The following is a 20,934-nucleotide window of genomic DNA, read 5'->3' on the forward strand; positions in this document are numbered from 1 at the left end:
TCTCTTCCCCCTCTCTCCATGTGGTCATGGCCGGCCTCTACTCCTCTCTACTCCTCTCTACTTCTCTCTCTCTCTCCTCTTGCTCTCCCACTCTCTTAATAAACCTCCCCTCGTGGAACCATCTTGGCCTGCTGTGATCTGTCCCAAGCTGCGCCGTGGAAATCCTTTCAATTTTCGATAAAAATTTTTGATAAAAAAGTTCCTGCACTGTGTTTTTCATATATAAGCAGCTATCACAAGTGAGTAAGAAAAAGGTTCTGAGAACATACAAAGGATATGCACAGGTGACTCACAGGACAAATATAAGAAGCACCTGGACCGATGCTTAGACTCAATAGTGATGACTAGACAGAAATCAAAGTGAAATGTTTGTCACCTTTGTTGGAACAGCAGAAGCTCAAGGGAGTGTTCCATCTTGTGTTGACCCAAGGGGCAGAAAAATAGGCTCATAATCTAGTGCAGAAGATATATAAAGCGAGATAAACACCTTCTAATTTCTAAATTTAGCATTTAAGAATATACTAAAATGTGTGTAGCCTTTGAGAAATTCCATTGTTAAGGGTTTTATGGGAAAACTTGAACATGCTTACAAAAATATACGTACAGGATAGTCATTGAAACGGTGATTAAAATAGTGAGACTTAAAAAGAAGGTAGCACGTCTCCTACTAGACAGGATATTGGTAAAGGGAGAAAAAAAAAAAAAGGTACAGCACAACATCGCAGGAAGTCCTGTAGTGTGGCCAGGCAGTGGTGATCGTGAGCTTTTAGAGTTTTTTTTTTTTTAAACTTGACTTGCTTAATATGTTTCGATTAGTGTGGCTCTTGTGTAATTCCCCAATGAAAAGATCCATATCTGCGTAATGTCCCGTATCAGCACCGAGCCTGGGGAGTTTGGGCTTAGTGGTTTGGATCCCAGAACCTCCTTCAAACCTCAGGCAGCACGCTGTGGCTTTTGGCCACGGACCTGGTTCGGCCCCGTTTGGCACAGACTCTTCACTTACCTCTGTGTCATTGAACCGGAAGGGCTCCAGACACGGATTCCACCTGACCAGCTTGGGAGATGGCATAAAGTCCAAGAACGGGTAAACGGATGTTCTTGTGAAGTTGAATCCGTGGATACCGTCTTCTGGGAACACTATAATCTGCACACCCTGGAAGCAAAAAGACAGAGTGCCATGAGGTAAGGAAAGTACCCATCCTTGACTGCCAAACATAAGCATACTGACTACCAGGGCTTTAAAGATGATGGCTTGACTGAGCTCGGATGGAAAGGCTTGTTCTCAGGTCATCAACTGACTGCCCAAGTGCAGAACAATGGCCCCACATGTTTCTTTGTCCTCTAGGAAGAGCCATGGGGATGCGTGGTTGGACGGAGGAGTGGGAGGCATTGCTAAAGGCGCACAGAGCTAAGTGAACAGTTAGGCTGCGCTCTAGCACTGGTGTTCAGTGGAAGCCAGGGCCCATCGTGAAGTACTTAAAACACGGGGCCTATTCACAGATGGGACATCTTTAGTCCAGCGGATTTCACCCCCTCTCCCACATCTAAGTCAGTTGGAGAACTTCAGGAAAAACATTGATGTGGGCCTCATCCATAAAATGGCTGACTGGAATGTGGGTGAGTCCTGGCTGCAGTATTTGTTTAAAGATGATTCCGCTGAGCAGTCCCAGTCATGACTCTGGGGGCCAAGGATGAGCCGCAAGTGTGCTGAACTAAGAGAGTCTCTTTAGGGGCTATGGCTGTGCTATAGGCTTCTCCCCACACTGGGCTCTCTGGGCCATCTTCAGCAGCCTGGGAAGAAAAAAGAAACAAATAGGACTGCCCTCAGCTCTCTCTTAGAATCTCACTCTCCTGAGGCTCTCCAGTTTTGTGGATTAAAATGTCAAGCCTAGAACGTTGGCCCAATGCAGAGGGTGAAGGCAGTGAAGGCACAGTATCGACAATAGCGCCTACTTCCTCAGTGCAGCGCAACTTTAGGGTTTTCCCCATTCTGGTTATAAAAGCTCCGAATTCTCTCCCTCCCCCCTACCTTACACACGTGTGTGTGTCCATACACACTCTCTCATATCCTCTAATATAAAGGTGCCCCCCTTACACATGTGTGTGCGTCCATACACACTCTCTCACATCCTCTAATACAAAGGTGCTCGCTCTTGTTAAAATTCTGCTCGTCCTTTTCCCTTTGTGTATCTGGGTATACACGAGGATATGTTGTGTAGCATGTGTCTTTTTCATAGAGAACATCCAGAAATACCATATGCAATGGCCACCCCATATGTAAGACACCACTGTTTCTCCTCTACTGATCATCTGAATCCAACCTCTGTAATAAAAAGATGCAGCAGACAGATCAACAGCTCCAGATGAGCAGGCTCGCTTCAGTTGGGCGATGTGACTGTGTACAGACGGGCCTCTGTTGGATTGTTACTTAGAAGATTACCCTGGAGGTGGAGGCAGGGGAATCCCGAGCTCAAGGCCAGGCTAGCTAACAGATGAGACCCTGTTTCCAAACCAAATTGAAAACAAAGGTCTTCACACTAAAGACTACATCTGTGCCTCGTGGGACATGACCCAGTTCTTTAGCTAGCAAATGAATTCCCCCGGCCATTGCTGGGCTGATGGGCAATCTTTCAATTTCTCAAATTCCCACCATTATCTAATGCGTTAAATAAAAATGTTCATTCTCAATTTGCATGAGTCATGATTTTAACTTCTTGAAAATTATATTTGGAGAGAGCTTTTCCTCTATTCAGGAAAACTAAACCCTTGAAGGGCATCGTATGGAGCCTGCCACTTCAGTTACATCTACACACTGACTACGTTCCTTCAGCAGTGGTCTGGCAGGAGATCAAGAACTCCTGAAGAATGAAGGTCATGGACCCCGGGAATGGACCCTCTAAATAAATCACCTTCCTTCTGTGCCAGGGAAGTGAGTCTGATGTAAAACTCTGGTACCCAGAGACACAGCAGAGGTGCTGAGGCACTGGCAGCACAGAAGCACCCTGTGAGCGGCCAGCATGACTCACAGAAGCACCTATGCGAGCTTCAAGCAGGGACGGATGGAGAGGCCAAAAGAGGAGAAGCTGAGGGTACGGAGGTGGCACTGTGCCATTACACACCACAGGACCTGCCCTTGTCTGGGTCAGTGCTGGTAGGAGACATGAAGGTGCAGCTGGCATTTATTTTACACAGACTTCAGCAGGGACATAACTGGGATAAGTATCAAATGCATGAATGCTATATGGATGCCAGTGACGATCCCGAAAAGAAAAAAAAACAACAGCAGATCTGACTACAGAGCAGATCGGGTGGGAAGGCTTGCTCAGGCTGTCTGCCCAGGCGCAGTAGGGCAGCGTGCGGCTCTGTATGTAAAGGAACAGGAGTCACAAGTGCCTTGGAAATGCAGTGTGATGTCATTGCCAGGAGTATCCTGGGAACAACATCTGGAGTAAGAGAGCTGAGAGAAGCTTGCCCCCCACCCTGGCCACATAGCAACCAGACTGTGGGATACAGTTCTAAGCAGGAAGCCTGGAGAGCCTGAAGAGGCCTAGAAGCTAAGGCTCTTCCTGGGTGACTGGGGCAACAACACTTTCTCCAGGTACGCAGAAGACGGAATTCGGCTTCTTTTCTGAGTTCAAGGTCAGAAGTATGGTAAAAAAAAAAAAAAGTCCATAGTTACACAATGGAACACGTGGACCTGAGAAACAGTGTGCTCTGAGCCACTGAAGGTGGCCATCCATCAGGAGTGCTGGGCCATACACTGACATACTCACTGACTAACTCAGGATTTTAAAACGCACCAAGAAGTGGTAGCTGTGTCGTTTCAGGTCATGTGATGAGGGGATGGGAGTCAGGAGACCTACTGGCATGGCTACTGGCACGGCCACTTCTACACCAGCAACAGAGAAGTTTGGCTCACTTGCTATTCAGCACCGTAGGCCTTCCCAAAGCAGCAGGCTTAGCGGGCCCCACCTACTGGGATAAAGCCCAAGACTCCCTAGGTCCCAGGCTCCCCAACCCCACAGCTTCTTATGAAAGCAGCACTTCCTGCCCTGTCCCAGAGGAGTCTATCCTCCACTCCCACCCTTCCTGGTTGGCAGAAGGGGAAAGACAGTCAAGCAGGAAGCCCTTAGGAAGGGCTGGGGTCCCGTTCTGTCTGGACTAAGGGCTCCCCATCTGGATTAAGTGCACCGCAGACAATGCTCAGACAGCCTTTGTTTTGCGGACTCTTACAAGTTCCCATAAACTTTGAATGCCTTTCAGTGCACGGAATTCACTGTGCTCAGTGTTTTTCAAGGTTGTTTGTTTGTTTGTTTGTTTGTTTTTCTGAATATCACAATCCCGCAGGGGCGGGCTTTGAAAATTCCCACTGCCCAAACTGCATCCATCCTGGACCACTTGGCTATGGCTCCAGCCCCACACCCCAGCTCTTGTTTACGATTCGCTGTAAACTGTGCCTATTCCCAGGCACAGGCACACGAATCAGTGACCTAGGCACCGCTTGCTCCAATTTGAGCAAAACACTCCATGGGGACACTTTGCTTAACACTCCAGTACTGGTTCTGGAGGCCACGGGTGGGGCCTGATTTAACAAGCAGCCATGTATGGCTGGTCCACCAATTAACTTCTGAGTAGCAAGATGCCAGCTGACCCGATTTCTCAGGAGGACCTCGGGAGCCTGGGTTTTTTCCTCACTCAGAGCAGCTGGCTCTGTGAGCCCTGAGCCCAGGTCTTGCCTTCTGGGCTGCAGCCATCACTTGCTGTTCATAGACGTCGAGGTTCTGCTCCATGAGCTCCAGGACCTGCTGGCGGCTAAGGAGCTCCAGGGGGTTTGGGCTCAGGACTGACCGATGCTCGTACACAGCAGCCACGTAGTACTCAGCCTCGCGGTGCTCCTGGGAGGCTGAGCAGACGCACAACGCAAGCGCAGAACACCCGAGGAAGAAGAGAGCAGGCGCAGTGCGGGCTCCAGACATAATGCAGACCATTAATCTGAAATGAAACGGCAAGGAGAGAAGAGCTGAATAAGGAAGGCTGCCAAGGACTGAACTTTCGCAGCTGTGATTTATTAATCCTGGCAATTACACTCGCCCGCAGCGATGCTGGGGCTCAAAGAGTTTGTTTCATGTCCCTAATAAAAGCCCGTGTGTTTCTCTCCAAACACGTAGAGCTGCATTTCAAACGGCTAGCTGTGTTAACAGACTGGCTTCAGAACATTTCCAAAACAGACTCGGTGTTTGCCTCGGTTTTCTAACGCGGCGTGCAGGAAGCCTGCAGTGCGCCACTGCTGTGCTAGCCAGGCGCCTACACTGTGCTCAGCAGGAACTGTACTGAATTTTGGACACAATTCTGCGATATATTTGACGCTTTGCTCAAGACTTCTTACTCAGCATTGCAGGTCAGCCCTCTAAGAGAGCCGAGATGGTCCTGAGGCTCCCGAACGCAGGGCGGCTTCCTAGCTGAAATTCTTCAGTCTTTATTTGGGGTGGTCTGGAATCCTAGCATCTGCTGTGTCACCCACATGGCAGCCATAAAGAAGTCTCCCTGTCAGTCCAGCACGGCTTTCACCTTGAACCCGAGTGAGCCTCGCCACTGTTTTCTGCTTTGTCTGCTACTCCAAATCACTTGCTTAAGAACGTACCGGTTTGGAAAGAAAATCCTTCTCACAGTGATAACATGGGATTTTCTAGAAAATAAATTGGAATTTTGTAGTGAGTAGTCTCTACTTACCATGAGAAAGTAGCCACAAATAAATTACATTTCTGTATCCCCCCCCCCATCAGAGATATAGAACCATTTACTTTGCGTAACTGTGTGTGTTACTAACTGAGATTACAGCTATGCACCACCAAGCCTGGTTTTTGCAGGGCTAGGATCAAAGCCATTTTGTAAACCACCCTGGCCTCCTGACTAAAGCCCCTCCTCTGGCACAGAAATTGATCAAGCAGTGAACCACAGCCAGGCAGCTACCCTGTGGAGACAGACAGGGGCTGACAACTGCCCAAGAATCCCGGTTCAACACCAAAGGAACGGACAAACCAAGGGATCCCACTGCTGTTCTTTAAGAATAGCATCCTATCCAAAAATAACATCTGTCCAAACCTCAACCCAGGACACCTATGTTTGTATTCCCAAACAAACTCCACAGGCTACTACAAGCTCTGTGTATTATTTAGCTAAAAAGTATCAGAAACAACCCGTAATTATTTCAGCAATAGAATAGAGGTCGAGATCCCCATTCAGAACCCTTCACAGCAAATGCTCCTTGGGAGAAGCCTTCGCCCTCCCACCCCTCATCTCAAACTGCTTCTTGTTTCCCTAGGGAATAAATGTACCATACAAAGGCCAGGGCTTGATGCCACTCATGCAGACACTGTAAGCAATGTGCTACAGTATGAACAAGGGGCCTTTGAAAAGCGAGCAGTCATGAGTTTTGGAATGGAAACAAAAGTATAATTGATAAGCTTTCTTATTGGAACTTTGTCTCTAAAGACACCAACGAGTAATTTTAAATGACTCAAAAAAATCTACTTTTGCATCCCACTTTTAAAGGATGATAATGGGGTAGTTTGGGTGACATCATGGTCATAGTGACTTTTAAAGTCCAAGTTGATGGCTTCTTGAAGAGCTGAGGTAGAGACACATGAGGCAGGGCTTGGTGGTAGCAAATCAGGACTCCTGGGCTAGGAAGGCCATTAATGGTGTCTGCATAAAAGATGTGAGCACCCAGGAAGGGCATTTACGGTGTCTGCATAAAAGATGTGTGGACGCGGGTGGGTTAAGACTCAGGATCTCACATAGGCCAGGCTAGGGCTCTATCATGGAGCCTTAGCCACGCCCTGGGATACAGAACACCTAATAAGAACATGTAATCCAGCAAAACAAGGAAACTGCAGAGCCAGCAAGAAACCGCATTCCTTTCTATTTTCAGAAAGTAAAATTTGTATTATTTGCAGAAGGAGTCCAGTAGGAAAGCTCTAAATGGCAATCATCCGTGTGTGTGTGTGTTGTGTGTGTGTGTGTACGTACGTGCGTACGTGTGTGCATCAATAATTACACACTATACACGTTTAACCAGATATCCAAGCTTGAAAGATCCAGGCTTAACGAGGTAGGAGAGAATGAGTATCTGTAATAAAAATAGCTGCACGAGTCGGCCCTTCCCAGACAGCAGTGAGGCAGGAGACATTTTCACTAAGGCTGTGAGCTGGCTTCCCTCCACACGTGGCATCTCACAGAGAGTCTCGGGAACAACCTAACAAGGCTGAGCAAGGACACTGAAGGGCTCGGCAGCAGCAGAGGGTGCTTGGTCTTAAAGGGGCAGGCCTGGGGACTAGGAAGGTAGCTCAGCTGACAGAGTGTTAGCATAGCATACATAGAGCCCTGGCTTTGACCTTAACACTGGAAAAAAAAAAAAAAAAACAACCAAACGAAAACAAAAAACCAGGTCTGGTAGTGCTTAGCTACAATCCCAGCACCCAAGGAGTGGAAGCAGGAGAATCAAGGTTCAAGGTTGTGGGTCTGGGTTGATGGCTTGGTAAGCAAGGTAGATCTAAATTCTGATCCCTGGCATTTGCAGGAAAGCTGGGCATGGTAGCACACCTGTAACCCCCGGACTGTATAGCATGGAGATAGGTGGATTTTAAGGACTCACCAGTCAGCTAGTCTAGCCACTGAACCCAGGTCCAGTGAGAAGCCCTGTCTCAAAAACAAAACAAAACAAAACAACAACAACAAACCAAAGACGAGAGTAGAGAGTGACAGAGGAAGACTCCAGATGCTGATCTCTGGCCACCAAGACACACATATGGGCACATGCATCCGAATACACCACACCAAAAACCAAAGGAAGTTCAAGGTCACTCTACACGGGAGCCGAAAGCCAGCATGTGTGAAGGAGGGAGGGAAGGAGGAGGGGAGGGAGGAGGGGAAGGAAGAGGGAGGGACTGGTGGGGTCAGCACTTTCAGATATGTTTAGATGAGGCAGTTTCTAGGTGCTGGCTCATGACCATATGTACAGGAACACAGGGACACAGGGGTCTCTGGAACAAGGGTGCTCTGGGGCCAAAGAGTTCTTGGAAACCCAAAAGGTAACCCATCTTTGTAGATGGTCAGGACCTTGACCCTACGTAAGTGTCTGACCCAATATGGTGGTAACATAGTCCTTTACTGAAGGGACACGAGAGACTGAAGCAGGACCTGGGCCAATACCAGCTGTAGAAACAAGGTATCTGCCTTCTGGGGGTGTGCTCTGCTCTGAGACAGGCCCCGAGGTACCCCACTTCCAGGAAGACACTCACATCAGACATCCGTATACTCGCTAACTGAGCCAGACTCAGGCACACACCTGAAATGCACCAGTGAGCAAACAGGATCTCTTGGAGCTCCTCCCCAGTGCACAGGAGGATGGACACAGAACAATCGGTCTGGCAGACAGCAACAAGTGCAAAGGAGAAGCAGGCACTGGGAGTCGGTACCATTTCAACAGTCTGGGGAAGGAGAGAGTCAGTGCAAAGGGATGCTGTGCAGAGACTTGACCAGAGGTGGGATCAGGAGGAGGAGGAAGAGCAGGAGCATCCGCACTGAGAGCCTGAGGCAAGAGCATGCCTCTCCATTCAAGACAAGGCCAGAGGAGCTGTGTGGCTGGAGCACAGGGGGCAGGTGGGACATGGTGGCATGGGATTACAGGAAGACGAGCAGTGTCTAGTCACTGGCCTCAAGTCCTCTACCCACATCTCATTAGAGGTGTTAGGCAGAATTATGACCAGTTACTGTTTCCATTTGAAATGAATCATGACATAAAGAAATATCATTGTGTGTCAGGTTGACAAGAGGTGGACTTGTTATGACTAATTTGGGTTGTCAACTTGACTACATCTGGAATCAGCTAAAACCCAAGCTGCTAGACACTCCTTCCTCCGAGGGATTCTCTTAGATTTGAAGCTGGAAGACTGACCCTGTATCTGGGCCCCACCTTCTGGTGGCAGCCCTCATACACGGACATGGAAACTTTGCCGTTTCCCCAAGGGACCTCACTCTAACTGGCTGATGGTGTTAAATCCAACTTCTTCAGGACATTATAAACTGAAAATCAGTGACACTCCAGGAATCCTCTAGGAGCCCAGCCTCAGACTGGGACTGCAGAGACATCCAGCCTCTTGGGACCTGATTCTTGCCCTTTCTATTGTGAGACAGCCATTGTTGAGTTGTCTGGATGGCAGCCTGAAAGCCAGCTGAAAAGGTCATGTGTAAGTAAACACTGTGACAATCAGTGTGGATGAGAATTCACGGTGGAACTCACAAGGAACATAAAGGATCCAGTCCTCCAAGGTGTGTTGGCAAACCCTTTAACGATGACAGGCAGAGATAACTCTGCACTGTGCTTGGACAGGGGCCAAGTTCTGCTTTACTAACTAGAACAATTTAAGCTAAAAGAGAAATCCAGCAATCGTGACATTAACCTAAATGTTGTCTATCTTTCTCTCAAATGGGGAATGCCTTCATAATTTAAATAGAATAAAACCTCCCAGACTAAGGGTGTAGTTCTGTAATACAGCATTGAGCAGCATGTGCAGGGCCCTACGTTCAGGCTCACTACAGTATCTTCCTGTGGTGCCACAGGGTTTGAGGTAAGGAGCGTCTGTGTGTACCACTGTATGGGCAAAAAACCCAGCTGACTGATTTTGCAGGTGTGACTGCCACCTGGTGGACAAATTGAGAATAACACCAGTGGGTGTTTGACTCAGGCAGTAGCCACCGGTTTTGTTTTCCCCCTTTCCTTTCCACTTCTAATCTACTTCATGATGAAAAATACTGGACCATTTGACTGTTTTAAGATTTTTTTTCTATGCCAGGACCCAAAAGCATCACCTTTATTTCTCAGGTGCTTTTCCTTAGGCCTGATAGAGTGTGGATAGATTTCAAAGTGTTTTCAGTGATGAGAACTTCCTGCCAACAGTTTGGCAACATTTGGCTGATGTGCTGGGACACACCTAGCACCTCCTAGGAAGAGAGGTCACTGAGGGATTACCTGGGCTGGCCTGTGGGTATGTGTGTGCTGCTGATGGATGCAGGCAGCTCCAGCCCATCGTGTGCATGTGTTATAGGCAAGGCCATCAACAGTCTAAGCCAGCAGGAGCTAGCAGCAGTCTCACTAGAGAGGGTCCACGCACTTCTCTCTCTGCTCTAGACTGTGGGTATGTGTGATGCTCCTGCCTTACCTGTGGGCTATAACCAACTGTGACCTGGAACTGTAAGCCAATATACCCCTTCCTGCCTGAAGTTTCTTTGGGTCAGGGTGTCTTCTTATCAGCCACAGGCATGAAACAAGGCCAGCCGGTTAACAGACTGGCTGCTCACCTTAGCCAAGCCAGGAACACCTTAGCCAACCAACGTTACTGTTTCCCTCCAGAGTCCCTGATCAAAAACAAACCAAACAGGGCAGCAGAGCATACTGAATTCTCAGGGAAATTGCCCAGCCTTATTCTACAAAGCATAACGTACTTTTTCACGTGTACATCAAAGTTCACAGGAAAGCATGAGGAGAAAGGCCAACGCTGACCGTGGCCGAGCAGTGGAGAGTCCACAGTGCAGCTCCTCCAGGTAGTTTACTCTCCTGTAAAGCTCGAAGCTTCCAAGAGCCATCATCACATCCACCGACATGCCAGGAAGAGTGTTACAGTCCCAACCATTCAGGAGGCTGGGCAAGAGGGTAACCTCATTCAAGACCAACCTGGGCAATACTGAGAATTCATTTTAAATAAAATTATTTGACGTGAGCCTCAATAGGTGTCAGTAGGGAATTGTTTGGGCGCGTGTGTGGAAATTTCCCCTCCATTTTCCGGTTGAACTAATTAAGTCATAAGAACCACCCTCTGAAAGACCAACACAATGGGCTTAAAGCCCCGTCAACCTTATCTGGGAAGATGAACTCAGAAGACAGACAACACGCAGGCCGACCTTTCCTAGTAAATGCATGGTGGGCACCGATCCCTAGATGAACAATGGGCACAACTTCTCTAGATCTGTCAGGTAGAACCAAACGTCTGCACCAGTCAGACACCTGTGCTCCCGCCTGCCGATCCTCAGGAGTGACGGATGAAGACGCAGAAGCAGGCAGTAGGGGACAGGGCCAAAGAATCCTGTCCCTCACATCCACACGATGTCCTTCACAGGATGGTCTTTAAGAAACACTGCCAGAGCGATGGCAGGGAGTGTGGAAGAAACGAAACAACAAACCCAAAGCAAGAGGCTAATGGGCCACATGCAAAGGCCCCAACTTCTCCATTGAAAAGCTAAGGGGGACATATTGGAAAAGGTAACTAGGTTTAGCAAGAGAGAACAGACAAGCTCAAGGATCCTGATGTGGTCAGCTCCTAGATCAGGAGGAAGAGGCACGTGATACAGCATTGTGCAGGACATAAGCATACCACCTTGGAAGAGGCTAGTAGTGTTCAGAGGGCAGAGCCTGACAAAAATGGCAGGGCCCCTGCCCAGGCCTATTTATCTGGTCAGCAGGACAAAGCAGTGAGAAGCACGTGGTATCTGCACCTCAGCCTAAGAGGCACTAGCATTTCTAGCTGGTCTGATGTGGTTAAGTCAGGAATTCTGTGGGTAGCTTCTTTTTCTGTAGCAAAGGTCCCAGCTCTCCTATAGCTGCATCCTAATCCCAGTATAAGTCCCACTGTTCTGTGCTTCCCAGAGTCTTAGCATGTGGCTGGTCCTCCCAAATCCTGCTGCTTTACCAAGCTTGAGGGGTCAGGTCCTCCAGACCTGGGTATGCTGAGAGCACTGGAGACATGGCTGGGAAGGGAGGTTTTGGTCTCTCCCATGAAAGCTGTAGGCTCTGCACTGCTTAGCATTACTACCAAGCTGAGCCAGGCATTCCAGTTCCCTGGTTGGGAGAGATTGCCCTTTAGCTAGAAAGAAACTTAAGCCATGGGCAGGATTTCACCCACATCTGGCTTTGAAAAAGCTCACTGTCTTTTTATGCCGAGCTCCAAAAGTGGTGGAAAGGTCGCCTGAATAAGCAAACCCAGGATGACTAAATAACAATTTGGAAATAAGTAAACACCTGGTGACCTGTACAAACAAACCACTCCTAATTCGGAGTTAATAGATCATAAACTGGAATTGGGCATTAGATATTTGGAACCAATGTTTAAGAGTTGAAGCAGTTAAAATGATGGAAGGACAGAATGACAAAATCTATATGCAAAATACAGACATCAAGACAGCACTTAAGGTACACGCCTTTAGTTCCAACAGCAAGAGAGGCAGGTGGATCTCTGTGAATTCCGAGGCCAGCCTGGTGAACAACGTGAGTTCCAGGACAGCTAGGGCTATGTAGAGAGACTCTGTATCGAAAAACCAAAAGAATTAAAAAAAAAAAAAACACGACAGCATTTAAACAGACAGTAATGAGAACAGATTTTAACAAGAAAGTGAATCATGAACATTTCAAAAGCCTTTGAACTCACCTACAAAACAGAAAGTCAAAGTAGTGCCTTCTTAAATTTTAAGTTTAGAAAAAAATAAAGGCAAGAAAGTAAAGAAATAATGGTGCTATCCTAGTGGCATGAACAAGTGTAAGAATTTGTATTCTGAGTCACAGTTTGCTCTGAGACTTTATCTTAGGAAGTCATTCAAATGAAGTCTGAGTGTGCTGGAGCAAAAACATCCATGGTCGTAAATAAAATGTGCTTTCAAGTTTCAATATACGGGAGTTTAAAACCAGATCTGATCCTTGTGATACGATAAGATTATAAAACCAAGCTTTCATTCCGTCATCTGTAACCTGAAGATAAAGCACTGACGGAGAGCGCTCCGTGTCCAGTGCACTGATGCAGCTGATCTGGATGTCAGGTCACAGGTGATCCCACTAGGCTCCTCCCAGAGACCTAGCAGGCCCATCCTGGTAGGAACTCACTTAACTGACTTGGAAGAAGAGACAACCTAACGTCAGCCCTCTCTAGCTTTCCCATGGGAGAGGCAAATGCTTCATAGTAGCTCCTTCTGACCGTCTCACCTCATCTGGAGAGAGAACCCTATGCACAGATGAAGCCTTCAGTTCAAGGTCAAAGGCACAAGGATAAAAGACGGTCCAAGGTGTTACTGTCAACTCTAGGGCACCTATCTTGGTATGTGACAGGGCAAGGCAGTGCAAAAGCTCTTCCACCTTGTATTCCTGCTGTGGCCACTTTAGATTAACTAGAATTTGATCTCCTTGAGGTAAGCCCTGTGGGAAACGACCCAACCCTATTCTAGGAATCCTAGGTCAAAATGCCCCAGATAGCTTCTGTTAGCTTCTGTTAGGTTCTGGAACCCCCCCCCTCCAGCTAACCATTTATCTTATCTTCTGTCAAACTGTTTCCTGGGACACGACCTCCCCCTGCAACTGCTGAGAGGGAGATTAGCCTTGGCCTTTGCCTTAAAAAACCCAGTACTCCAAACACGTGGCACTACAGTTGGGTCCCAAATACCTGAGCGGAGCCCAGTCTGCTCGCAATAGAGCATCTAAGTGGCCTTCTCTGGGGCTCCCCATCACGTCACCTCCTTGCTAAGCCAGGTCACTGAGCCCGCTTGCTTTACCAGAACACAATGTCCTCTTTCAACAACAACAACAACAACAACAACAACAAATTACAGGGATACTAACAAGTCAAACCAAAGATCGAAGAGACAACAAATATCAGAATAGCACTTATAATAACTATGACAGCCATACTTGGGGGGGGGGCGGAGAACAGACACTGAGGAAACATACCCATTATGTTATAGGTAACATAAGCAAGCAAAAGAGGGAAATTCTAATAATGTGTTTAAAAAGTGATGAAATTAAAACAAAAACAAAAACCCCTACTGTAACAGAAATGAAGAATCCCTTCAATGGTCTTAGTAAAACAGACGTGGCTGAGGAGAGAATCTCTCACCATTGTCTGGCTATAGAAATTTCAAATAAACGGACTCAAGAAGCCAAGAAAGGGAGGCTTGTCAGAATAAGGCAAACAGAAGCCACACAGCAAGACTATCTCAAAACAAACAACAACCAAACCTCAGAGGGAAAATAGCAAATCGCAGACCGTGGGGCAATTAAAGGATGTAAACACACACACTGGATGCCTCACAAGAGGAGAGGAAGACCATGGCACTTAAAGCCACGGCTGAGAACTCGGCTTGGATATTTGAACACTTGTTTCCCAGTTGGTGTCGCTGTTTGGAGAGGGGTGCAACCTTGATGAAGGAAATATGTCATTTAGGGAGCGCACCTTTGGGAGTTCATCATCCCCCACCACTTCCTGTTTGCCTCCTCTGCTTTGTCTTTGTGGTTAAGACTGGAGTGAGCGCCTTCCTGCTCCAGATGTATGCTTCCCCACCATCCCATCATCATGGACTCTAACTCTTTAAAACTAGGAGCCAAAGTAACTTTTCTATTAGTCACTTTGGTATTTGTTTGTTTGTTTGTTTGTTTGTTTTAATCACAGCGACAGAAAAGTAAGTACTGCACAGCTGGACAGAGAGAACTGAGTGCCCAATAGCTGCGTTTAGACAGCAGGGAGCCCACACAGCAGTCAGTGGCCCTGCCTTCTGGTGACAAGTCAGCCCTGTCACCTGTAGATTACAGCAGAGATTGGCACCCAGGATCTCTCACTGGACAACTGCTCGGCCTCAGGAGTAGCTTCACTCTCTGCGCTGCGTACCCAGGTCTGGCGGACTGCTGGACTTCCATAGCCTTTTCTTTCCTGTAGAGTGAACGACTATCTATAACCACGGCATCTGTTACAAAAAGGGGTCTGCAGATACTACAGGTAGAGTACATCCTAATGTACTTTACGTAATGTAACTACAGCCTCTGGAGGATGATGGGCCGACGCAGGCTCATCAGTTGTACCCAGTGCACACACACTGGTCTGGGATGCTCATGATGACACAGAGTGTACATGAATCAGGACAGTGGGTGCAGGTTAACTGTTTTTCTGTTCCATTTTACTATGAGCCGAAAGATTCTCTTAAATAAAGTGGTGAAATATAAAATAAGTCAGAAATTAGAAACCAGGATGGTGAGGGAAGACTGGGACATTTCCCCATCTTGGTATCTAAGAAGTCTGATTTTGTAACAGTGAGAGTCAGTCTAAGAAAAGAATACTGGATGGTAGTGAGCTCTGTGCACACAGCTAAGAAGACTTGAGGAATTGTTCATTCCCTGAAAAGATGGAAAACAAACACCTGCCTGTCTGGAAACGTAACTGCCTGAACCTGGAAACTCTTTTTTATTTCATGCTAGACTCTGAGTAGGAAAATAAACACCATCAGCACCCCACTACCCTACCCCAAAAGAAGGGGATAGCAATCCCAATTTGATCCCTCAGAATTAACCCATCTCTGACCCTAACATGGATAATGAGGAAGAGACAGGATCAGAATGCCCTGGTAAGTGCTTTCGGTAAGAACACTGGCAGGCATGCTGGGAACCCACAGACTAGGGCTGTCATCTGTGAGAAGCAGGGGCACTCCTTTACCTATGTGTCCTCTAAAGGCAGCTTGGCCTTGGGATGCCGACCACACAGGAAACAAGGACATCTACCAAGGCAGACCAATGCTTAGTCAGCAAACCTATAGCCCCTTCACGGTGTGAGTGGCGTGAGGAAGCACTGTAGAGGGGATGCGTGCTGGTGGCTTCCAGTCTGCCAGCACTGGGCCTTCTGGGAAGATCACCCATCATCACTGGACTCTCCTTGCTAATAAGTCTCAGTGAACCTTGTGTTTGAGTATTGTCTTCGGTCTCTCGGCAGCCTGCCCATGTGCCATAACAAAGTTGGGCTATTGGCACCACACTCTAGAGATGTTATAACCGAAGCTACTGTTTACATTTGTTGGACCTAAGATCCAAAACCAGGGGACGAGCTCTCACAGAAACACAAACGGTCGGGACTGCAATAACATGAGGTTTAATGACACCCGTGCACTAGGACTCTCTTGCATACAGGCAAGAGAGGCCCGAACAAGAGCTGGGAGCAGTTCTTATACAGAGTTCACGAGGGGAAACCACAAAGGCTGGTCTCTAGGTGACTCAGATTATGACAATGAGTGTCTTCACATTAAGGGCCCAGCTTCCTGATTACTTCTCATCTTGGTTCTCCTGGAATGTGTCTGTGTGCTCTGGGCCTTCCTCACCCGCAGGTGGGTTCTCTCCCCTGTGGTCTGAGGGATGTTAATCAGCCTCTCCCTTCTTCCTCTGAATGTTAATCCAGCAAGTGTCCTCTGACTAAGGAATGTGCCCCTCCCAGGATGTGTCCTGGGACAGTGGGATTCTTTTAATCTTAAATTCAAACCAAGACCGAAAGTCCTACACATTGAGTTTGGAATTCAAATTCTTACAGTATACATGACCCAGGTAACAGGGTAAGGGAGTACCAAGTTGTTGTGGATAGCCCCACCCTTTTATTTTGATGTTAATTTCCCTTTCCTGGGAAGGGCTGCAGAGGAGGAGTGAATCATTACACAGGTGACTTCTAGTGAACCTTCTGCCCACCTTAATTTATAAAATAAAGGCTGGAGCCAGTGATTGGGCAGAGAAGGGGAAGTGGAGAAATAAAGGTTGGTGGGAAGAGAGTAGGAGGAGAGAAAGAGGAGAGAAAAGACTACGAGGATGACGAGGAAGCAGGAAGTAGAAGGACAAATGCAGGGTCTGGAAAACCTGCAAGTTATAAGGGTCTCATAGCTGGGGAATAGAGTAGTGAAGTGGTGAATCTGCCCAATCTAGGCTTGCAGAATATATTCATAATTATTGAGTTGTGTTTTCTTTGACCGGTCCTATTTGGGTTGGAGATTTACAGCAACACCAAGTGATGAAGATGTTTGTGGTTCTGAGGTGCCTGGAAAAGCCAGTCCACATCCCCTCTATAGGAACTCTTGACCCAGGCCACCCAGGACAGCCCCACAACTAGAGCCAACAAAATGTTCAAAATTATAAAACACATGAAGAAATTATTACTCACAAGTTAAAAAAAAAACAGCAAAATGGGGACCAACGAATTCAGATGACTGTAATTCAAGTGAAAATGGTCAAGTTCATTAATGATAGCTAAAGTAGGACCAGTGGGTTCTAGAGTGCACCAGAGAGTAAGATACTGGTAAGTAAAGTCCCATGGAGAGGTCCTTAAAATATGAGAATTACACCTGCTAACAAGTAATGCTTAAAACAGCACAAGGGGCTGAAGAGGCACTCAGTGGCCAACAAGAACACTTGTTGCTCTTTCAGAGGACTTGGGCTTGGCTCCCAGCATCCACGTGGCTGCTAACCTCCAGTTTCAGAGAACCTGATGTCCTCTTCTGGCCTCCTTGGGTACTGCATGCATGAAGTACACATACATTCAGGCAAAACACCTATACACATAAAAAATATTTTCACATATTGAAAAATAAATCTTTAAATTAAAAAATATATAGCACAAGGATGACAGAAACAAAGAATAAGGATAGACAGGGACAGTCCATATGACGTCCCACAATACTCCTAAGAAGCAGTAAATACAGAAAGTCATATACACAGGAATGATAGCCTCAAGTTTGATAATGAAGTGCAAAATAATAAATTCAGCTTAAGGAGAACACTACAGCTAGACTTGTGAAACTATGGATCTCTAAAGATTTTAAGAAAGAAACAGAGAAGCAACCGTGAGGAAAACAATGATCTTTATGGATACAGTTATTTGGCATCATCCACATAGCTCAATTGGGGAAAGCTATAGCAACTCAAGGTCACTTCACAAATCTCCATTAAAGGTGGAAGGAGAGGACCAACCTCAGGGGGCTGTTCTCAAAACAACCACACATGTGCCTGGCATGGGCTACCCCCACCTCATATCATCTTTTAATTTGAAAAAAAAAAAAAAAGATACAGTGATTTTTTTTCCGTGATCAATATCAAAGAAAGAAGTGAGACATCTTCAAAGCACTGAGAGAAGGTAATTATCAACACAGCCTTGTCTACCTCCCACATAAACTCCACCAAACAAACCCAAACAGCACAGCGGGGGCTCACTTACTCTGAGAGTAAACAAAAAGCCAAAGATATTTTGAAAAACACTGTAAGAAATTGAAGATTACTCATCAGAAAATTTCCCTAAGCACATAAGGACTGTAATTAAACACTGTCATGAATGAAGACAAAGTAATAATGAAGACAAAGTAACAATGAATAAAGACAAAGTAACAATGAATAAAGACAAAGTAACAACGAAAGAAGACAAAACAACAATTTCTCGGTTTATATTTTTAAAAAAAGCACAAAATAGACAAGAGATGAAAGCATTAAAGGGAAGAAAAGGAAGGGAAGGAAGAAGAGACTGAGGAAGAAAAGAGAAGGGAAGGAAAATAGAGAGGAAGGGGAACAGAAAGGAAATGTAACCTAATTTTAAAAGTAGGGAAAAAAAATAAGGCTAGAAAACAGCATGGTAGGAAAAGCGCTGTGTGCAAGCATGAAGACCTGAGTTCGTATCCTAGCACCACCTAAGAGATTGTTGATGTACATCTGTAACCTCAGAATTGACAGGCGGAGACAAACCAATTCCAGGTGCGTCCCGGCCAGCCAGTCTAGCTGAATCGGCACGTTCCTGATTCAGCAAGAGATTACAGGTAGCAATAAAGACAGAAACCTGATACTCCTAATGTCTACCTCTGGCCTCCACACGTGGCTTGTGCTGCCCGCCTCACCCACCACACACATTAAGACAAATATAGAAACAGTCAAAGGAACTAGATAACACTGTAAATAAAGTAAACAATAGAAATGTTCAAGAATTAGAAACGTTTTGCTTCTAGCCAAAATGAATGAAACTTTAAGGGACTTGACTGCACAATTGAAGTCCTATGCCTGTCAATTCTGCTCATCCAAAGAGACTGTCCCAGATGCACCCAGTTTAAAGGTCTTTAAAAGAAGGTAAATGCTGTCTTTTTTTTTTTTTTTTTTTTTTTTGGTTTTTCCAGACAGGGTTTCTCTGTGTAGCCCTGGCTGTCCTGGAACTCACTCTGTAGACCAGGCTGGCCTCGAACTCAGAAATCCTCCTGTCTCTGCCTCTCAAGTGCTGGGATTAAAGGCGTGTGCCACCACCGCCCGGCTGGCAAATGCTGTCTTAAGTAAGCAACTCACCATGAGTCCTAAAGCTGCAAGGAAAGTCATTCTTCAGATGGAAGAGTTTGGAACTCCGGCTGACACCTGCAGCCTGGAGAGTGAGATCCAAACAGGTCCTAAGCCCTGCTCAGACTCCAACCTACATAAACATTCAGATGGTAAATGAGTCTTATTTTAAGCTGTAGAGTGGGTACCTAGACAATTTTTAATACAATAAATACTGTATAAGAGATCAGGAAAAAATATTTAAGGATATAATTGAAAAATGTTCTCCAGGAGCACAAGCAAAAAAAAAAAAAAAAAGAAAGAAAAGAAAAGAAAAAAGAAAACAAAAGAAAGAAAGGAAAAAGAAAGAAAGGCAGACAATGTCTGGGAAAGGTCTCCCTCCCAGAGAAAAAGAATCATTTGGGGGCCAAATAAAAGATCAAAGGCATTTTGGGTTGGTTTGGTTTGTGAGACATGGTGTCTCTATGTAGTCAAGGCTGGCCTCAAACTCTTACACCTCTTGCCTCAGCCTCCCAAGTGCTAGGATTACAGGCTTGTATCACTACACCTGGCTAGAGACAATTTTTTACAAAGATTGATTTAATTTTACGTGTATGGTTATTTTGTCTGCATGTATGTCTATGCACCACATGTGTGCAGTTTCCAGGGTGGCCAGAAGAGGGCGTCAGATCATGCAAGGACTGGACTTACAGATGGTCATAAGTCACCATATGGGTGCTAAGAAGAAAACCCAAGTCCTCTGGAAGAGCAGTAAGTGCTCTTAACCACCGAGCTGTCTCACCAGGCCTGCAAAAGGCATTTCTAAGGACAAAAAGTCAGGCTGTTCTCATACCTTATCACAGAAACATCAATATTAGCAAAAGTCTACGGAATCATCTCTAAAACAGAAAATATGACTTAGAACTGTTATAGGATGCTAAGATTTGGTTGAAACATAAAAGTATTAGTCTCGTCGGTTTAATCAGCCTTTCTTACAAAAAAAATGCATTGCAACTTAAGTTCTGCTGAGCAGGAAGTGGATGGAAACACTATGGCAGGAGCGTCAGATATAAAATAAACACAAGGATTCTGTTTATAAAATAGCATGAAAACATTGTAAATTTGGCAATGCAGGCCTGAGGAAAACAGCCAGAGGTCCCAAGAGTGAGGGAAAGGAAACTGAACATAATCAGTTAACCTGATTGTGGAGAAAATGGAGAAATGTAAAAATAAGCAATAATAAAGAGGAAATAGTAAGTACAGAAAAGGGAGAATAACGAAGCATTTTAGCTAAAATGATGAGTTTTTAGAAAACGTCCCCAGCAATTGGTAGGCTGAGGCAGTACAATTGCCATGAGTTCCAGTTAGTGAAAAGGTATTTTTTTTTTAAATATTTATTTATTTTATTGATGAGTACACTGTAGCTGGCTTCAGACACACCAGAAGAGGGCATCAGATCTCATTACGGATGGTTGTGAGCCACCATGTGGTTGCTGGGATTTGAACTCAGGACCTCTGGAAGAGCAGTCAGTGCTCTTAACCGCTGAGCCATCTCTCCAGCCCGAAAAGGTATTTTTTAAGTCAGTTAAATATTATAACAGGAATACAAATAGTTAAAAATAAGTCAGCTAACTTGCTAACCCAAGGCCGGCACAGGAGATGCAGGGAAACAAAGGTCAATTGAGTGCTCCAAAGATTCACCCACACAGTAAGGCCTGTGTGGAAAAACAAAAAACAAACCTCCTCCCTCTCCCTCAGTCTCCCTCTCCCCCTCTCCCTCCTCCTCCTCCTCCTCCGTCTCCCTGTCCACCTCCCCC

General features: G+C 46.1%; 1 protein-coding gene across 5 annotated transcripts in view; it reads right to left on the reverse strand.

Moving 5' to 3' along the window:
• Positions 1–20,934, reverse strand: part of Btd (biotinidase) — a 29,800-nt gene that overhangs the window by 1,668 nt on the left and 7,198 nt on the right. Inside the window, exons 2-4 of one of the 5 annotated variants that reach the window (XM_028787498.1) lie at positions 5,387–5,686; positions 4,737–4,992; positions 1,004–1,153 (exon numbers count right to left, since the gene is read on the reverse strand). In XM_028787498.1, coding sequence (XP_028643331.1) covers positions 1,004–1,153; positions 4,737–4,988 — 402 coding nt within the window. In that variant the 5' untranslated portion in view covers positions 4,989–4,992; positions 5,387–5,686. Of the gene's footprint in view, positions 1–1,003; positions 1,154–4,736; positions 4,993–5,386; positions 5,966–20,934 lie in introns of those variants that run through there. The other 4 variants (XM_028787496.1, XM_028787495.1, XM_028787499.1 and 1 more) reach the window with 4 other exon arrangements.

Source organism: Grammomys surdaster, unplaced genomic scaffold (assembly GCF_004785775.1).
Source record: "Grammomys surdaster isolate TR1022 unplaced genomic scaffold, NIH_TR_1.0 125669, whole genome shotgun sequence".
In the NCBI taxonomy this organism is placed as follows: Eukaryota; Metazoa; Chordata; class Mammalia; order Rodentia; family Muridae; genus Grammomys; species Grammomys surdaster.